Source organism: Strix aluco, chromosome 14 (assembly GCF_031877795.1).
Source record: "Strix aluco isolate bStrAlu1 chromosome 14, bStrAlu1.hap1, whole genome shotgun sequence".
Classification (NCBI taxonomy): domain Eukaryota; kingdom Metazoa; phylum Chordata; class Aves; order Strigiformes; family Strigidae; genus Strix; species Strix aluco.
The window spans coordinates 19,781,801-19,798,187 of record NC_133944.1 but is presented as its reverse complement, the minus strand read 5'-3'; the positions used below and the strand labels follow the sequence as shown (position 1 = coordinate 19,798,187).

Here is a 16,387-nt window from a genome sequence, read left to right as displayed (position 1 = left end):
TCTTTCTTTTGCTCTAGTGTAACATGCAAAACAGGAGAAAATTAAACAAAACAGTGATAGAGGGAAATAATGCTTCCCCATTTGCAAACCCTTCCTCTAGCCATTCAGATATGAAATCTGCTGCATGACAACATTATTCCCAAGTATTTCCCCCTCATAAAAACAGATCTAGAAGAACATGTGTCTTGGCTTAGCTGAATCTGTTTGGCAGACTGTTTAGCAATGGGGGAAGAAAATTCTGTATGTAATTTTCAGTAGGATTAAGGAACTTACAATGAATAGCCCTGCCATGTCCAGGTCACAGTATCCTGAGAAAAGAAATAAAACACAGAAATGTATGACAAAATCAGATGAAAGTTAGGGAGCAGGTAAGTTACAAAATAAAACAGGCACAAGTTTAGTAAAAGCAGATGATGGTTTTATCATCCTGTAGTGAAAATAAATAAAGGTGTTGAGGCGACTAGGATTTCTTGCCTTAAAAATTTGGAAAGAAACATGGCAGACTTTTGAAAATATCAATTGGGAATAAAATTTATACAGTTACTTAAATATTTTAAATCATTGATTCTGATCCAAACAACAGAAGTAGGAAAAAAATAATCTAGTAAAACTTTTTCAGATGACCTCACTAGTGATTTTAGAAAGGCACCCTCATAGATATGTTTGATTTAGTTTTTAAGGACATTTCTGCATAGGTAATCTATCATGCTTTTTCTTTGCTTTTTTGCTTTGCTTTTTTTTTTCTTATTCTATGTTTATTACTTTTTATATATAATTTTTACAATGTATACTGCAGATCCTTAAATCCTATCAGAGAAATAAGATATCAGTTCCCTTTAGTGGTTCACTTCAGTTTTGAAATTGATTTGTAAAAGGATTTTACAAAGGAATTTTTGTAAATAACAACAACAACAATAACAATCACTTGTTTTTCATCTTAAAAACCATTAGGAATTAAAAGTTTGGTCTTTTCTGGATTTGTTGGATGACCAGATAGTTTAAAAAAAGTTAACAAGTTGCTAGACTCATGTCCCAGCATTACACCTGTCAGTGAAGCAGAGACATACATCTGTACCCCTCAACTTGGCAGAAAGTGTAAACATTTACTGGACAAAACAAGGGAAAGTTGCATGAAAAGAACCATCTGCAAAGCTGCCTTCCTGAGGTGCCTGAAGGAGGGGGTGGTGGAGCTTCTGCATGGCTCAGCTTTGCTTTTGTTCAGAAGCTTTGCAAGCCCCTTTGCATTTCGTGCTTAAACAAAAAATGATGACCAGTAGGGAAGTTGTGTGCATTTTAGACTTCAAAGTACAGGCTCTGTGGCTTTGCAGGAAGTTTCTAACTTCCGCTGCAATACTTTCCTGTGTTCCCTCTTTAACTAAGAAGCCCAGCAGTAAGTTTTTCACGATCAGAATAGCAACTACACAGTGGTGACGCTTGGGAAGCCTGGTTGCTTCCAGGAGCTCTCCAATGCTAAAGCTCAAGACAACAGATTCTTCAGTGACAATGCAAAATAATTATCATAGGTACCATTTAAGTCAGGACTTCAACTTCCATATTACTAGTGACAGAAGAATGTTCTGCTTACCAGCTTGTTGGGGTATCGGAGCAACACAGGTTGTACAGGGACTTGTGGAACAAAGGCACCTGCAACCACAAATTAGAATTGATTGTTAAGACTAAGATTAATACAGCAGTTGGGAGTTTTAAGTAAATAATGTAAGACATGGTATCTGGAAGGAGAATTTTTTAAAAGGGTAAGAAGAATAGGAAGTGTTCTCTTTGTTGTGTTTTTCTGTTGTTGTTTTGGGGTTTTTGTTGTTGTTTTGGTTTGTTTTGTTTTTTGAATCAGCAGCACAACTAGCAAGATGTCAGGGCAGAAAAGGGTTAGTCTCCAAGGAGAAAGCTGTCTAAGATTCTTGAACTGTTCAAATTCATTTTCTGTGTATTATCTCCCCATTGATTAGCATTTGTTTCAAAGGATTAGATGCTCACAAGGCTGTTGAGCATTTCCCAAACCCTTCTCTGTTTTGAACGTCTTCTTAAGTGATACGGATCTGAGCATGTAATACTGGTTTTGTAACTTTGCTACCCAAGACATTGTAAGAAAGTAAGAAAGGAGAGCAACATGGCGTTAATTGAAGTGCAGCACAACAGTCTAATGATCAGTGATGCGTTCAAGTACCTTTCTGTGTTAAAAATCATGTATTGGCCTGACTTGCTAAGCACTATGCAAAGAGATTTCGTAACTTGGTTGCTAAGTCTTGCATGGCAAAATTTACACTCATGCCATCTTAGATTCCTGTAAGTTGAGCTGAAAGAACATAATAAGTGGCATGTATTTTGGTAGTTCATCTCATAATAATCACAGTTAAGTTTCTGGGTAAATAAATTAGATGAAAACTGACCCAGAAAAAACCCCAACCAACCAACGTATACATCATAGATATTCTGCATCCAACAAAATACCAAAAATCAGAAAAGTAAACTGACTACTATAAAATAGTGAGTTTAGTGCCACTGAAACTTTAATGATGTAAAACATTACTACAGTGCTGTTGTGGATTATGTACCTGCAGAAGTATTGGCCTTACTAGAACTACCAAATTAATATACATTATTTCCAACAATGATGCGACAAAATCTCTCACCTTGTTTAAATGTGATCAGGCAAGATCGGTTTGTGCAGGTGCCTTCTGGAAAAATCAGTATCTTGGATTTAAAGAGAGAGAAATACATATATACACTCACATTTCATAGAAAAGTTTATACTTCAGCATCAGTTACGTAAAGGCTGACTTTTTATGCAAGTTCTGTGACATGTTACACTGTATCACAAGAATATCATCACTGTTTCAAAAGTAAATTAACAAATAAGTGAAGGATTCTCACAGTAATATTAACCTGGTCCATCTTGATTTGGAAACAAATGCTTTCTAAGTGAGGAGTTCTAGGGAAAGGCCTTTATCAGTTCAGAAATATGGTACAAAAGGCTTTAAGTGTTTCACTTGAAATGTTTAGTGTTGGTAACGATATGAGAATTGTTCCTCTGCCGGCAGCTCCTCAATGAACTGCAAGTGTATAAGCATCAGGAGTCTGGGCTGACATGAAGTGCATAAGGTACTCGGGTGTTTCCAGGCACAGATGCTATCAACATGAGCGAGATGCCAGCTGTGATGAGCAGATCACAGCTTGAGGGGTAGCAGCAAATGTGCATCTGTGATGCAGAGCTCTGAAGGCATCGCACACCACTACATAGCCTCTGAACCTGAGTGATTCAGACACCAAATACCCAGGAGGTTTCTGAATCCGTGTCTGAAAGACACTAGAGTAGGTGCCCTGTGAGCTGCAGTGTGACACGCTGCATCCGGCCCCCTGTGGAACAAGGAAGCTTTGTGTTTCTCATATCCCTATGGGATCATAAGCAGTATTCCAAAAAACACTCAGCACAAGAACTGGTCTGGATCAAAAGAGTGTTCAGGGTGTGCTCCCACTTCAGTCTGAATGAACAGGTCAAGGCGAGATGAAAGAGGGCATCACTGGGTCACACGCAGGAGACACAGCCTGTTCCAAGGTGTGAGAGGGACAGCTGCACATACAGATTCACAGTTAGTTCTCAACCATGCATTCTGTAATCAGAAATTGTTCACTGGTGCTACGGACACAAAAATGGATGTTTCTGCTTAGCATATGTTATAAGCCCCAGAAAACATATTAGTGACTGACCAAAGAGCAAGTAATCATTCCCTCCTTCCCCTTTGTTTTGGTACAGGGTTGGAAGAGCACTAATCTGAAAGTCACGCTATTAATAAGCACAAGTGCTGCCCAGCCTGTTGTGTTTTGGTTTTAAGGGGAGGGAAGGGGGAATTCAGCTACTCTTTCTTTTCTATTGGGCTAAGAGAATGCAGCCCAGGCACTCTGAAGAGGATATGACAGACATGATCTTGTGGTCAAGTTTCTCACAAAAAAAAAAAAAAAAAAGAGTAGGAGGAAGGTGTGACCAGAGCACAGGACTAGGAATCACCCAGTGACACCCCCACTTATACAGCTGACTCAGTCTTGCAGATTCCCAGATTACTTGACTCACAGACTATTTATGCCATCATACATATCTAGTTTTTATCCCAAGTGCAGTATTGGTGTAGAGACAATTCCCCTTTGCTCCCCATGCTGTTTTCAGCAGTGATTAGGTCTACCAGGGCTTTGCTGGAATCACTTCATCCATAACAGTTTAGCAAATCACAAGCATCAGTATCGTTTGTAAGAACAGTATTACAAAAAAGAAACCCTTCCTAGCTTTGACGTGCATATATAAAATCCAGCATAAAACTGACAAATTGAAAAAAATATTGGAGGCTCTAAAAATATTTATGGCAGCTAAGAAAAATGCATTTATGAGTCAAATTAAAGTAGCCTAAACACTAACTAAAAAACTTTCTGTAAAGTGCTTGCTAAGTAAAAATGATGCATGAAATGTCTAAATAATGCCATTTCAAAAAAAGTAGCAAGTGTTGGTCTTCTGTACTTCAAAATTCTGTTTCTAGAGACTATTCAGAGAGTAGAGCAGTGCATTCAGGTCTAGCTGTCACAGAGAACCTGCTACTGAAGTCTGTATTTTCACATGCCTCTTAACTTTCCTCAAGAGCCATTCACTGGAACAAAAGTGAAGGAAAAGTTAACTTTTCTTAGTCATTTAGAAGGTATCCAACTCTGACTAAAGAGATCTTGTGACTTTAGCTACTGAACCAGTCACTTCTTTGAGTTTTAAAGTAAATTACCCCCTAAGAAAAAAAGTCAAGAACTAATTCAAAACACAAAGCATGAGTTTGTACACAAATCTGCACAGGATATCTTTGGAGAAAGGTCTTGTGTCACTGACTGTATTTGTCCAGCAGCGTGGCAATGATACTGTATTCGTAGTATGTGAAGGCAATATGAGGGCAGAGTCGATGCAACAGAAGAAAGCAGAGAGGCACTGCCAAATGAGATGCCAGTAGGTTCACAAGTGCTCCAGGTCTTTCTTCTTGCAAAGGATGTAGATTTCCATCCCAGCCGTCTCCCTGTTGTAAAAGCAGCAGAACTGCTGCCTCAATACTTTTCTCCCTCCTGAGCAACCCCTGCCTCATTAGCTCTTTGGGATGGAAAGCCATCCAAGGCCTAGAAGTGCAATAGCAGCCTGCTGCTGAGGAATGACCATGGGAAACACTGTGCAGAATCAGTAACTATTGCTTCCATGTTAAAATCTTTCCACAGTTCAGACCAATCTAAAAGTCTTGGGTTTAGTGCATTATTAACCTAAAGAGTGAACTGAGCTTCACCTCAGCTATTCTCCACATGTGAAAGTGATGTTTTAAGCTTAAGTACTGTTCATGCCGGAGCTTGGACAGCCTGGGTCACCCATCTCATCCACTGCTCATCCCCTAACTGTTGTGAGTACACCTTTGTAACACAGCTTCTCACACATGAGCTAACTTGAGAGTACTGATTCACATATACCAATGCAAGTCATCTGCTATGCTGACGACAGCACGTTAAGACCTGAATAGGGAAAAGAGAAAGTCAACAGCATCTGCATCTGGAACAGCAATTGGTACTGGCTGGATTTTAACTGATGCATTTGTCACGACAAAACTCTTACTGGGCACCAGCCTCTTGTCTTCCTTTCCTAAACCAGTCATATACCTGAGAGCTGACTTCATCTTCATACATCAACAGAATCCTATTCAGCTGGGCACTTGTGATATTATGATGCACAGTGAATATGGAATATGAACACATGACAAAAGAATAGTAGTATATTTATTACCTGTGGCCACTGGCCTCTTGATAATGCTCGCTTAGTTATCTCGATGACTGTATTCTTCCGTGAATCAGGGTCCTGACGAGAAACTGAAACAGGCTGAAGGGAACTTAAAATTGCTGTGAAAGAGATAAACATTTTTATTTGTCTTGTACTAGTCCTTAGAAAACACATGAGTTCAAGGCTCCCTTGTAGTATGAGAATAACAAATTTTTGTTAAGAGACAGACTCTGCACAAACAGCTTTCAGACTAAATAGATAAGAAGAATGTTATTATTGTCCTCATTCTGCAAAAGGGGAAGACATAGAAGACATACCTACACTGCCAGCTGAGATTTGCAGTGGGTATAAACATGTCAAATTCAGCCAAACACATTCTACCAATATTGCTGTTATTTTTCACTGGGCACTTCCACACAATTCTAAGGAAAAGACCTGATCGGGTCTCTGCTCATGGGCCACACTCAGGCCTAACTCATGCAGACTGCAACCAACAAGTAGTTTGAGCCTATGCTGAAGATGTCCCTTTTCAATTACAAAGCATGGGCAGCTTCTGTGTAATTACAGAAAATAAAAAACCCTCATTTAATCAGAAGTCTACATCAGAATGTGTGGACCTATTAAGATGCGATGAGAAACTTGGGGAAGAATTATTTTCTATGTCCCACTCCTGAACTTTTAAGAGAAGATCAATATATTATCAGTTCGTTTGTTTCCTACAATGACACTTTTCTATGTTGCCTGCTGTGTTTAGTTTTGGGTTACTGTACAGCCAGCAGAAAGTCTACAGCTGATTCTAGTAATAATGCAAACAGGGGTTCTTTTTGTGCCAAAAGGAGGAGAAAATAATAGAAGCATGAGTCATCTAATCTTTCTCATTCTCTGCACTTTCTTTTTGAGTAACTTCTCTTTTATTCTTTCTTGGTTTGACTTCCATTAAAAAAACCAACTGTAACAGTGCCTGCAAGTTTAAACTTATAAATACGGTATTTTCCAGACTGCTGTACTTTGGGTCTGTTTTGAAATAACCTTCACTAATCCATGTTCTACATTTGTGGGCCACACTGTTAAAAGACAGCAGTCGAACAGATTTCTCAAGCTACCTACTGGGAGAATTTTAAGTGAAAGCTTCTAGCCTGAGCAGTTATGAAACATGCTTTGGGTACAGAGAAAATGTAAAGTGATATTATATTCCATATCTGAAAAGAAACAGCATACTTCTAGATATATTGAGCAATTCAGAAAGATAACTTGTCACAGATATTTCACTGGAAATGATCTGTCAGTATCTGTGGAATCTAAGGATTTAAAAAAGTCTGCCCCTAAATCCCTTTCAGATATAAGATTTTTGGCCTCATGTCAAATTGCTGACTCAAAACATTTTTTTTTTCACAAATACTTACTGCCAAATACCGGAGTTGACAGGTTCTCTGCTCTAGACACTATTGATGGCATTCCAGTTAGGGCAGAAATAATGGCATCAAAAAAGCTTGAATGAGGAGCTGCAACAAAGATTGGGGCTTCCAGTAGACTTGCTATTTTCCCCTTTACTTTAACTTGGAAACCCATTACGAAGAACAAGGTACGAGTTAGGCATGCGAGGGTTGTCTGGATCATCCTCCTTGTAAACAAACACAAAAATAACATCCATCTTACAGTTAGTATTTCTTTTGTACTTTAAAAGAAATGCCCATAAAAGATTTCCTAGTTCTCACCAGCACTGGGGCCAGGCACAGGGTAGCAATACTACTCACCGGGAGAGCTGAAGGGGAAGCAGTAGAAGTAGGGAAGGGAACATCACCTTTTCATGTTGAAATCACATTATAATTTTAAAGATAAGGCAATGTACAGCACCTTGCTAAACCCAGGTACGCTATTTCTCTTGCCATATTTTATAACATTGTAGCATAACACTATTTTGAGGGGTGGGTGGGTAATTAGCAGATTCAGTGTCCTCTCTATAAGAACTTAGGTAACTCTGATACTATTCTTTTACTATCAGTTTTAAACAAGTAAGATTAAATGACAATATTCCCTTACTGGAACATGTTCCCTGAGCAGGGTACATATTGCCTTCATAGGACTTTCCGTAATCTCTTGGCCTTGTTAGAATTCCCTTCCTGTGTCCCCTCCTCCTGCGTGCAGCTGCAATGCACTGCAGCTAGGAGGGGACTTCATTACTCTGAGGTCAGAAGCTGAGTGACTGAAACCCAGAACCCGCAGAGGCAGCTGTAAAATACTTCTTCAAGGGCAACATAGCTGAGAGAGTTGACAGCTGAGGAGCTGTCAAAGCTAATTTTGTCATAAATTATAGCATAGCAGCAATGACAAAGGCTACACAGAAACTCAGCGTATGTAACATTCCAAATACTTTTCCTAATGAGTTTCTTTTCTCAAATATTCCTATCAGTATTATTACTAAAATAAGTCCTGGCTTATAAATAGTTTATAAAGATTTTTATACAGATTCGTTTTAGCCTCAAGACAATTGAAAATCTACCTATTTAAAAAGCTCCACTATTGCTGTAACTCTTTGTAACTCTCTCCACTATTGCTGTACTCTTCAAAAAGTTACTTCACCTAAATGGGTAAAACTAAGATTTGACTGAGGACTCCTCTTTAATCAAAAGGCAGAAAGAAGAGTAGGGGGGAAAAAAAAAATCTTTAGCCCCTCACTTTGTGTTATTAAAAAAAAAAAAAAAAAGCACAGTTTTCACAAATATTGGTCACTTTTTACCTTCTCCATCCTTTAAGTGGCACAGATCCTTTTCCAGGGTGACGGAAAGTTGCGATTGATGCAAACAGCCATGCTAGCAGTATAATGAATGCAATGCATATGGCACGGAGGGGTAGCAAAATAATCCCCTGAAGAACAGTCTGGAAAAAGAGAGGGGAAAGAATCTTAAGAAATGGTATAAACAGGAATGACACTGCTATCTGTGTACTTACATTAGATGGACTTTAAAATACTAACATTACTGCTATGTGATTCAGTAAGGAAAGCATTAATTATTCCAGTGTTCATATGGGAAGTCAGTCATTCACAGCATTTCATTTTCACTTTTGGGTTCCCATTTCAGGTATAACTGGAACATCGGTGTATTCGAGTTTTTGGCTTGAATGTTGTCAGACAGAGGGTAAACAGGGTTTGCTGCTTTAGTTTATGTTAGACTTGGTCTGCAGCATACAACCAGCTCAGACGAGTCTGCCCAGCTGGTACAGATCTCCACTATGGAGCCTTCTGTCACCAGCTGCCTGTCTAGAAGCCATAGGAATTGTTATGATGACTAAAATGTACTCCTGCCCTTTCAAAATGACAAATCTTGTGTTGACTCACACTACTGCTGCAAGTCATCCTCACTACTACTGCTTGGAGTAGTGTGAATGCAACACAACTTCATTTCCCCTAGATGAGACTGAAGCAAAATGGAGTTTTCCGTAAAACTGAACCTGTGGCTTAAGGCAAAGGCTCAGACTTTCCATCACTGCTGAAGCTGCTGTAGCAGCTCTTGGCTCATTGCCTTTGGAAGTGGTTTGCTCACCGCCCCCTGCAAACTCAGACCAAAACCTTTCTGATTATGAAGATTAACTTGTTGCTTCCTGTTTGAAACATCTTGGATATTAACCTCTGTGCTAGGGCTTCCTTGAATTTTTAAGAATAAATTGAGAAAGCTTAGTCCCCTTTCCTCCCCACAATCAGGAAACTTTAACTTGCTTTAACTTGAAGCAAAAGAAACTATTGAGAGAGTTCTGCCACATTCATAGACAGCCAAGCCAGGTAGCAAAACCAGTATAAAACAGATCCAAACCTGTTCAGTTCTTCATGTACGTTTGTAAGGGGAGTGAAGGGAAGGAGAAACACTACCATGCCCTGGTTGCAAATAATCCTCAAATGTCATCCCCTGCCCCCACTAAGGAATTTTTAGCTTGCATTTTTTTGTGCACAGCTCCAGAAAACAGGTGTATTGGCACATGGCTGTTAACAGGCAGCTGGGATGCAGGGCAGAGCAGGAAGAAACTCTTTAATTGTTTTATCCCAGTAAATTAGGTTATAAACTATATCCCGAAGGCTGGCCTTTGTGGCGCCACACAGCACTACGCAGCTTGAGCAAGCACAGGCCTGGGAGGCAGGCAAGCAGTGTTAGCCTGCGGAAGTCGCAGCCTAAGGTTCCTGGTAGGCTTCAACTCCTTATGGCATCTAATCCAGCTCAGCTACCACTCACTGATGAGGATCAGCTCTGTGTGCATACATATGCACAAAACAATACACACCCAAGCAGAATTGTAATAGTGATTTTTTTTTTTTATTTGGGCTATGTTTCTAAAAGTCCCTTAGAACTTATATAGAATGCGTCACTGGTCACAGACTGACAGCTCCACCATTCCAAAGTATGGTAGAAGTTACTGAAGGGGAGTTAGGCTAGTTTAACTTATGCTCATGAGTTTACTATTTGTTATGCTTTACTATTTTACTGAACAACAGCGTTCCTCTCTCAAAATCAGCTTTTCTAGTCAGCTCTTTAGCAATGGCTACTTACTGTAACAGAAAAAGCAAGGCTTTAAATTAGAAGTAAGATTTACAAAATAGTTTGCAACTTACACACTTGAGCTATGACTATTAAGCAACATAGTGGATTTTAATCTACCTCTTTAAAAAGGAACAAGTGTTTGTAGTACATTTGGAATATAAGCATCTTTGAGTATTATTTATCCATTTTTTTGATATAGTAGGCTGGTTCTAATCTACCTTTCATCAACATGGTCCTTTCCCTCCCCATCAAATCCTTTATATCTTCACATAATGTCCTCTTACCAATGTTCAGGAGAGGCTCTGGCCTCTGGCTCTGAACTGTGATACTGACAAGGATTAACAGGAGTTTTGGGCCTTCGGGACTCAGTTCTGTGTTACAAAAGGCACAGTGGCAACAGACCACACATGATAATGAATACACATTATATACTGGGATAAGCATGAGAAGCTTATCAACTTAGCAACACTGTGTTGATGTTTCTGTTCTGGAAGCACTGCCATATAACATGTTTCCAGGAGAGATCTGAACATTCAGGTATGATTATTTCCTTCTTTTATATAACAGTTGTATATAACTAGCTATGGAATTTTAGCCATAACTTCATGGACAACAGGAAAAGGACTGCTCTGGATCACAGCAATGGGTTCAGTAGCTGGGTATGACAGATTTAGCCTTGGAGATCTACTGCTCCTGCTCTCTTTGGCGCCAGTTGTGGCGAATCTGAAAAAGTTAGGTAGTAAGTTAAACCAAGACTCCTTGCTTGTCTCCCAAATTCAGGTGTGTCTTTTTTTCTATATATGCATCCTCTTGTACTATGATCTATAGTCCCAGCTCAACATTTCAGCTGCATTCACTTATCCAGAATGGGCAGCATAAGCATAAATCAGTGTGTTTTGGCTTAAAATAACTCTTTTCTTTATGAAAAATAAAAATATATATGCACTGACCTACAATGAAAAATAAAGGATGCAATAGCAAAAGCAAAACAATCCCTTCCTCAAAACTTTAATAAATTCATTAATCTATTTTAGGCAGATGCACAGGTGGTACTGATTTGCTGATGCAAGCTATTGGCTTTCTAGGTCACTGTGTAATGAGGCAGTTGATTTCTGCTCCATCAGCTGCAGAGTAGGGTAAGAAAAGGACAGAGAGGAGAAGGGTCAAGGTAGGTTAGAAAAGAAAACATATAGAAAAACATACAGAAGGAAATACAGGTTCAAAGTTTAGTAACTACTAAGGGTCACTCCAGCTTCTGTATACAGTAATCACAAAGACAGAATTATTCTGTCATTCAAAGAGCCTTTTCCCACATTTGGAATCACCAGTGTCCCTTCTATTTAAGGTGTCTGCAGTAACTGCATAGTGCATCACTGCAGCAGTCCTTGCAGTCCTGCTCACGCTCCCACTGCTGGCTGACCCCGGAGCAGTACACGGGACTGTACGCTCACTAATGGCAGCAACTGGGGAAGGGGAAAAGCAGGTCTGTCAGGAAACCACAGAATTCAGTTTGAAATTGTGTTCAACTTCAGCTGCTGATGAATTATCTAGGAAGCAGCAGAAGAGCAGGCTGGGGACCAGAATGAAGCCCAACTCCAACTGAACTGAAACTGAATCTGAAAATTGTGATCAGATGGACTGTCTCCCAGAGTAGTACATGCACAAGCAAGACAGGGTCTTCCACGAGGGTCCAGAGTATGTCACAGCTCTGCCAGGCAGCCTAGCTGCTTGCTTCCAAGCACAGGGTTAAAAATACCACTTTTAGCATGCTGGTTGTGCCATCACATAGCTCACCATTACATAAATCCGCTGAGCATCTCTTCTGAATAAAGTGGAATCTAGTAATGACTTAACTAGTATTTGTGCTTTGCAGTTCAGCAGTTAGGAGGGCAAGTGAGCAATCAGGATGAACAGAACTAAAACTAAAAAAAAAAGAAAAAATCCCAACAATGAATTGCAGCCAGCTTCAGTCAGAGGATGGAAAACAGAAGTGCTTGAACAACTATCTTAAAATCTTGTTTGGCATATGCGGTTGTTTAGCACAGCACAACTGATCCTTGTTTTGCACATTCTAAAGAAAGACAAAAATCTTATTGGCTGGTAAACTATCAGCAACACAAGGACCACCAAAAAATTGTAAAATCTTCTCACTCCACTTTTCAGTCTGGCTACAGCCTCTTTTTGTATTTGAAGCTGAATGACATGCAAATAGCTAGCCTGTCTCACTTTCAAGCTCCAACAGCCTTTACATTCAAGGAGCTGAACAACATATGAAAATCCATCTTTGGGCTCCCAGAGAGGGTTTTGAAACTGTATCTGTTTTTATCAGTGTATGTTAAAGGAATAGTATAGAACAGGAGGAAGGTAAGGCTCTGATTCCCAGCTGGTCTGTCACGCAGTGCTGGGCAAGAAAAGAGCAGACATTTACAGGGTAAAGCAGACAGTAGGAAGTATTCTAGTCTCTATGACTCTAAGGGGAAAAAGAAAAGAAACAACACACAATACAGAAAGGTTGTCTCTCCCATGTCTTTCTGTTTTAAAATGCTGTGACTACTGCAATTTTGCTTCAAAGCTCCCTAGCACCGGGCCCTGAGCCAGCCGGGTGCTTTTCCTTCCAGGTGCATTGTGGAGTTATGTGTGGAGTATATCTTGCTTTAAGACATACCACGTTTTTCATCCCTTCCTCCTGGAGGAAAAAAGCAGGATTATTTGTTATAGCTAAAATGGTAACTGTAGCTTAAAATTGCAAGCTTTTGCAAGGAGTCTGTGCATCCTCTAGAAAGAGCAGCCAGCTGAGAAAGCTGTCCATTTCTGGAACCTCATTAAGAAACTGGTTTCCTTACCTCGGGGTTCATGCCTACAGCTACTGATTCAGATGCACATGAAATGTGTTTCAGGCTGCTAGTAAAACATAGAGGATAAAAGGATTTGAAATTGTTTTCCAGGTTTCTCAGATTTCCTCCACCCAGTTACCTTCAGGGTAAACATTGTTTATAACTTGAGGAAGAGTAATATGAAACAAAATATTTAGTTGCCCATCAGCCTCAGATATTTATAACAATCAGAAAATGCTGTAAGTTCACCTACACACTGATGTCCTGACAGTCCTCATTGAGATGACAGTTCATATTTGGTTCATCAGCTCAATTTTTAAAGAGAATGTTTTAAAAATCGAAGCCCAGAAATACTGTTTGCTTTCTTAATTGTAAAAGTATCCTCTAAGTCTTGTGTGTGCTTGTATGCAAGCTGTACTGGGACAGCATTCAGCCTAATTCAATTCACCCAGTGACACCAGTCAGTAACCCAGTGGAACTGGGGATACCTTGTTTGTTGTCCACACTGCAGTATGGAACCAAGAGATTAACTCTCCGCTGCCCCCCCGCCCCAGCCTAGGTTTAAAATTAGATTAAAGTGAGATAAGCATCTGAAACAGGACTACTGTAAAAAGTTTCTGCTTTAGCTTATCGTATCAGAGACAAGTTGTCATCATCTTCACTCTAGAGCTGAGGCATCTGACACGACGGATAGATGGATGATATTTCATTCTTGCGATTCAAACAGGATGCAAACCAGAGTCAAACCGGACTCCCGTTTCCTCTAGGAGTAATGTGCTATCTGTAACGATTTTACAAATTTTTTTCAGAGACTTGTTGGAAATCTTGTGTTAGTAGATTAAGTTTGAAGGCGATAAGCCTCCGTGCGTGTAGAGCAAGCACGCAGTTTGTGGACTCAACAGCGATGGCCTGAAGAACTTGGTTTCAAAAAACAGTGACCTTTTTATGCTGAGCACCTTCTGCACGTTTGCTGTGCCCATTTACATAACCTATTCGCTTTCTGCTCTATCACTAGACTAGATCAGGAAGCAGACTATGCCGTATTCTTACTAGACGCCTCTTCCTGGCAAAGGCAGGAGCTGCCGGTGTTTAACCGGGTGCCAGGGTCGCTCTGCCCGGTGGCGGCTGGGCGGTGGGGCGGCAGGGTAGGCCCCAGGCCGGCCGCGCCCGCCGGGCAGGGGAGCGGTCCCAGCCCCGGCGGAGCAAGCGGCAGTTTTAAACAGTCTGTCGCCACACCGGCGCCCTCTCCCATCGGAAGGGGGTCTTTGTAAACGGCCGTCGACCTTCACGCCGCGCGGGTGGTAATCCCTTGGCTGAGGAAGCAGCGCTGGTTCAGACAAGCTGGCAGAAAGCCGCGCCCGGGGCGGCACGGCGGGGGGTGGCCGCCTGCCCCGCCGCTCTGCCGGCTGGGCTCCCGTCCGCACCAATGCGCAGCCCGACACCGGGCAGCCCCAGCCCGGCCCCGGCGCCCGCTCACCCCCGCGCCGCCACAGCCTTACCCGCAGCTTGTCCCCAGCGCCCAGGCGCCCCGGGTGGACGAAAGGGTTGGGGACGGTGGGCGGGCGGAAGGACTGCTGCCTGGGCAGCGGCAGCACCCGCGGCGCCATGCTCCCGCCGCCGCCGCTCCGGGCGATTGCGCATGAGCCGCCGGCGGAGCCGGGGGGCCGCAGCACCCCTGCCCTGCCCTGCCCGGCCCGCCTCGGCCGGTCCTGCCCACCGCGGGGAGCCCCGCCTCGGGCGGGCCCCCTCAGGGCAGGTGAGGGCGGGCCGTGCTGCCCTGGGCGGGCTGTGGCGCCGCGGGTCTCCTGAGGCGCCGGGGTTGAGGCGGCAGCTGCCAGGTGGAGGCCCGAGGGTGGTGCTGGGGGCTCCTGCCCACCGCGGTGGCCAGGCAGCCCCGGGAGCCCTGCCCGCCCTCTCCTCCCCCGCCGCGGTAGCTCCGCGCTGCCCGTAGCCACGTATGGCTGCTATAAACACCCCAGCGCCGGGCGGAATCGCAGCTGCGTGGGTTATTACAAGCCCCGGCCGCTCAGGATCAGCGCGGTCTGTTATCCGAGGGAGGAGGGTGGCAAACGCGGTCACGGCTTGCGGCTGAAGCCGTTCCTAGGAGAAGGATGTGTTACCCCCGCTGCAGGAGGCTGATACGGGCATTCTGGCCTTGCGTAGGTGAGGTCCAGAGACCCCCCCGCAGCCTTTCCCTCCGCGCGGGGTTCCCGGGGGCGCTCCCGGGCAGGGCCAGCCGCGGCCCGGCAGTGCTGTGAAACGCGCCGTCCGCCAGCGCCTTCGGACGTGACGCCGCTGCTTCTGGTTTCAACCCAAAAGGAAGTTTCAGCCTGACCATATTGAGGAAACACGCTTTTAGGTTCTCACGGCCATCCCCTGCAACGGTGGGGGTGAGCCCAGAGAGCGCTGCTCTGAGGCTGCTGGCTCCTGGCCTCATATGCGATACTGGGTCAGACACTGTTTTGTTATGGTGCTTTTCCCATTCGCATATCTGTCCTTCACACAAAAATATTGGTACTCCCTAACACAACATTAGTCTGTATGTTGCTGGACTGTTTGTATTGCTGTAACAAAAATAATTACAAAGGTCTCATAGTTCAGTTCCCAGTTTGACGTGACAGCTTCCACAGAGATAGCATTGGAATTAATAAAACTTAATTATGAGCAAATTATTATTTGTGTTTTGCAACTGCAGGTGCTTAAGGAGTAACCGTAATGATATATTTGGGCTAACTGAAGCCTGTGTATAATGGAAGCTTGAGGAGTGTAGGATTTCCCTTGGCTGGTTTCCAGGGTTGCCCTGTGATTGCCAGTCCTTGCAACCAGCACTGTGCTCTGGAAAACCCGAGAGCTGGGTACAAACCAGATCAGCACAGTTGTCACAGCAAGTAAGGCTGGGGGGAACTCCAGAGGAGAAAGATCAATTCTACCTCCGTCGTTCTTGACAGATGATTGTACAAGCTCTTCTTAAAACCCCATGACTTCTCTAGCTGACCCATTCCAGCACTTCTCTGGTACTATCATGAAACAATTTTTTCTGTATCTGAGCCGAGTCTTTCTCATTGCAATTTATATCCATGCTGGCTTTCCTCTTTGCAGCTACTTTTTGCAAGCTTGTATAGTGCTGTGATTCTCTCGAGCCTTCACTAAACAATCTAGTGTTTTCAGGTTTTCGCTCCCAGGTTGTAGTTTCCAGGTATCTGAGCATTCTTAATGCTTTCCTCTGG

General features: G+C 42.7%; 1 protein-coding gene across 3 annotated transcripts in view; it reads right to left on the bottom strand.

Annotated features, from left to right (window-relative positions):
* LPCAT2 (lysophosphatidylcholine acyltransferase 2) overlaps positions 1-15,369 on the bottom strand; it is a 33,680-nt gene extending 18,311 nt beyond the window's left edge. Inside the window, exons 1-7 of one of the 3 annotated variants that reach the window (XM_074839598.1) lie at positions 14,660-15,369; positions 8,535-8,674; positions 7,201-7,418; positions 5,804-5,916; positions 2,649-2,709; positions 1,586-1,644; positions 274-308 (exon numbers count right to left, since the gene is read on the bottom strand). In XM_074839598.1, the coding sequence (XP_074695699.1) occupies positions 274-308; positions 1,586-1,644; positions 2,649-2,709; positions 5,804-5,916; positions 7,201-7,418; positions 8,535-8,674; positions 14,660-14,767 (734 nt within the window). In that variant the 5' untranslated portion in view covers positions 14,768-15,369. Of the gene's footprint in view, positions 1-273; positions 309-1,585; positions 1,645-2,648; positions 2,710-5,803; positions 5,917-7,200; positions 7,419-8,534; positions 8,675-13,169; positions 13,539-13,765; positions 13,876-14,659 lie in introns of those variants that run through there. The other 2 variants (XM_074839600.1, XM_074839599.1) reach the window with 2 other exon arrangements.
* Positions 15,370-16,387: the final 1,018 nt, after the last annotated feature.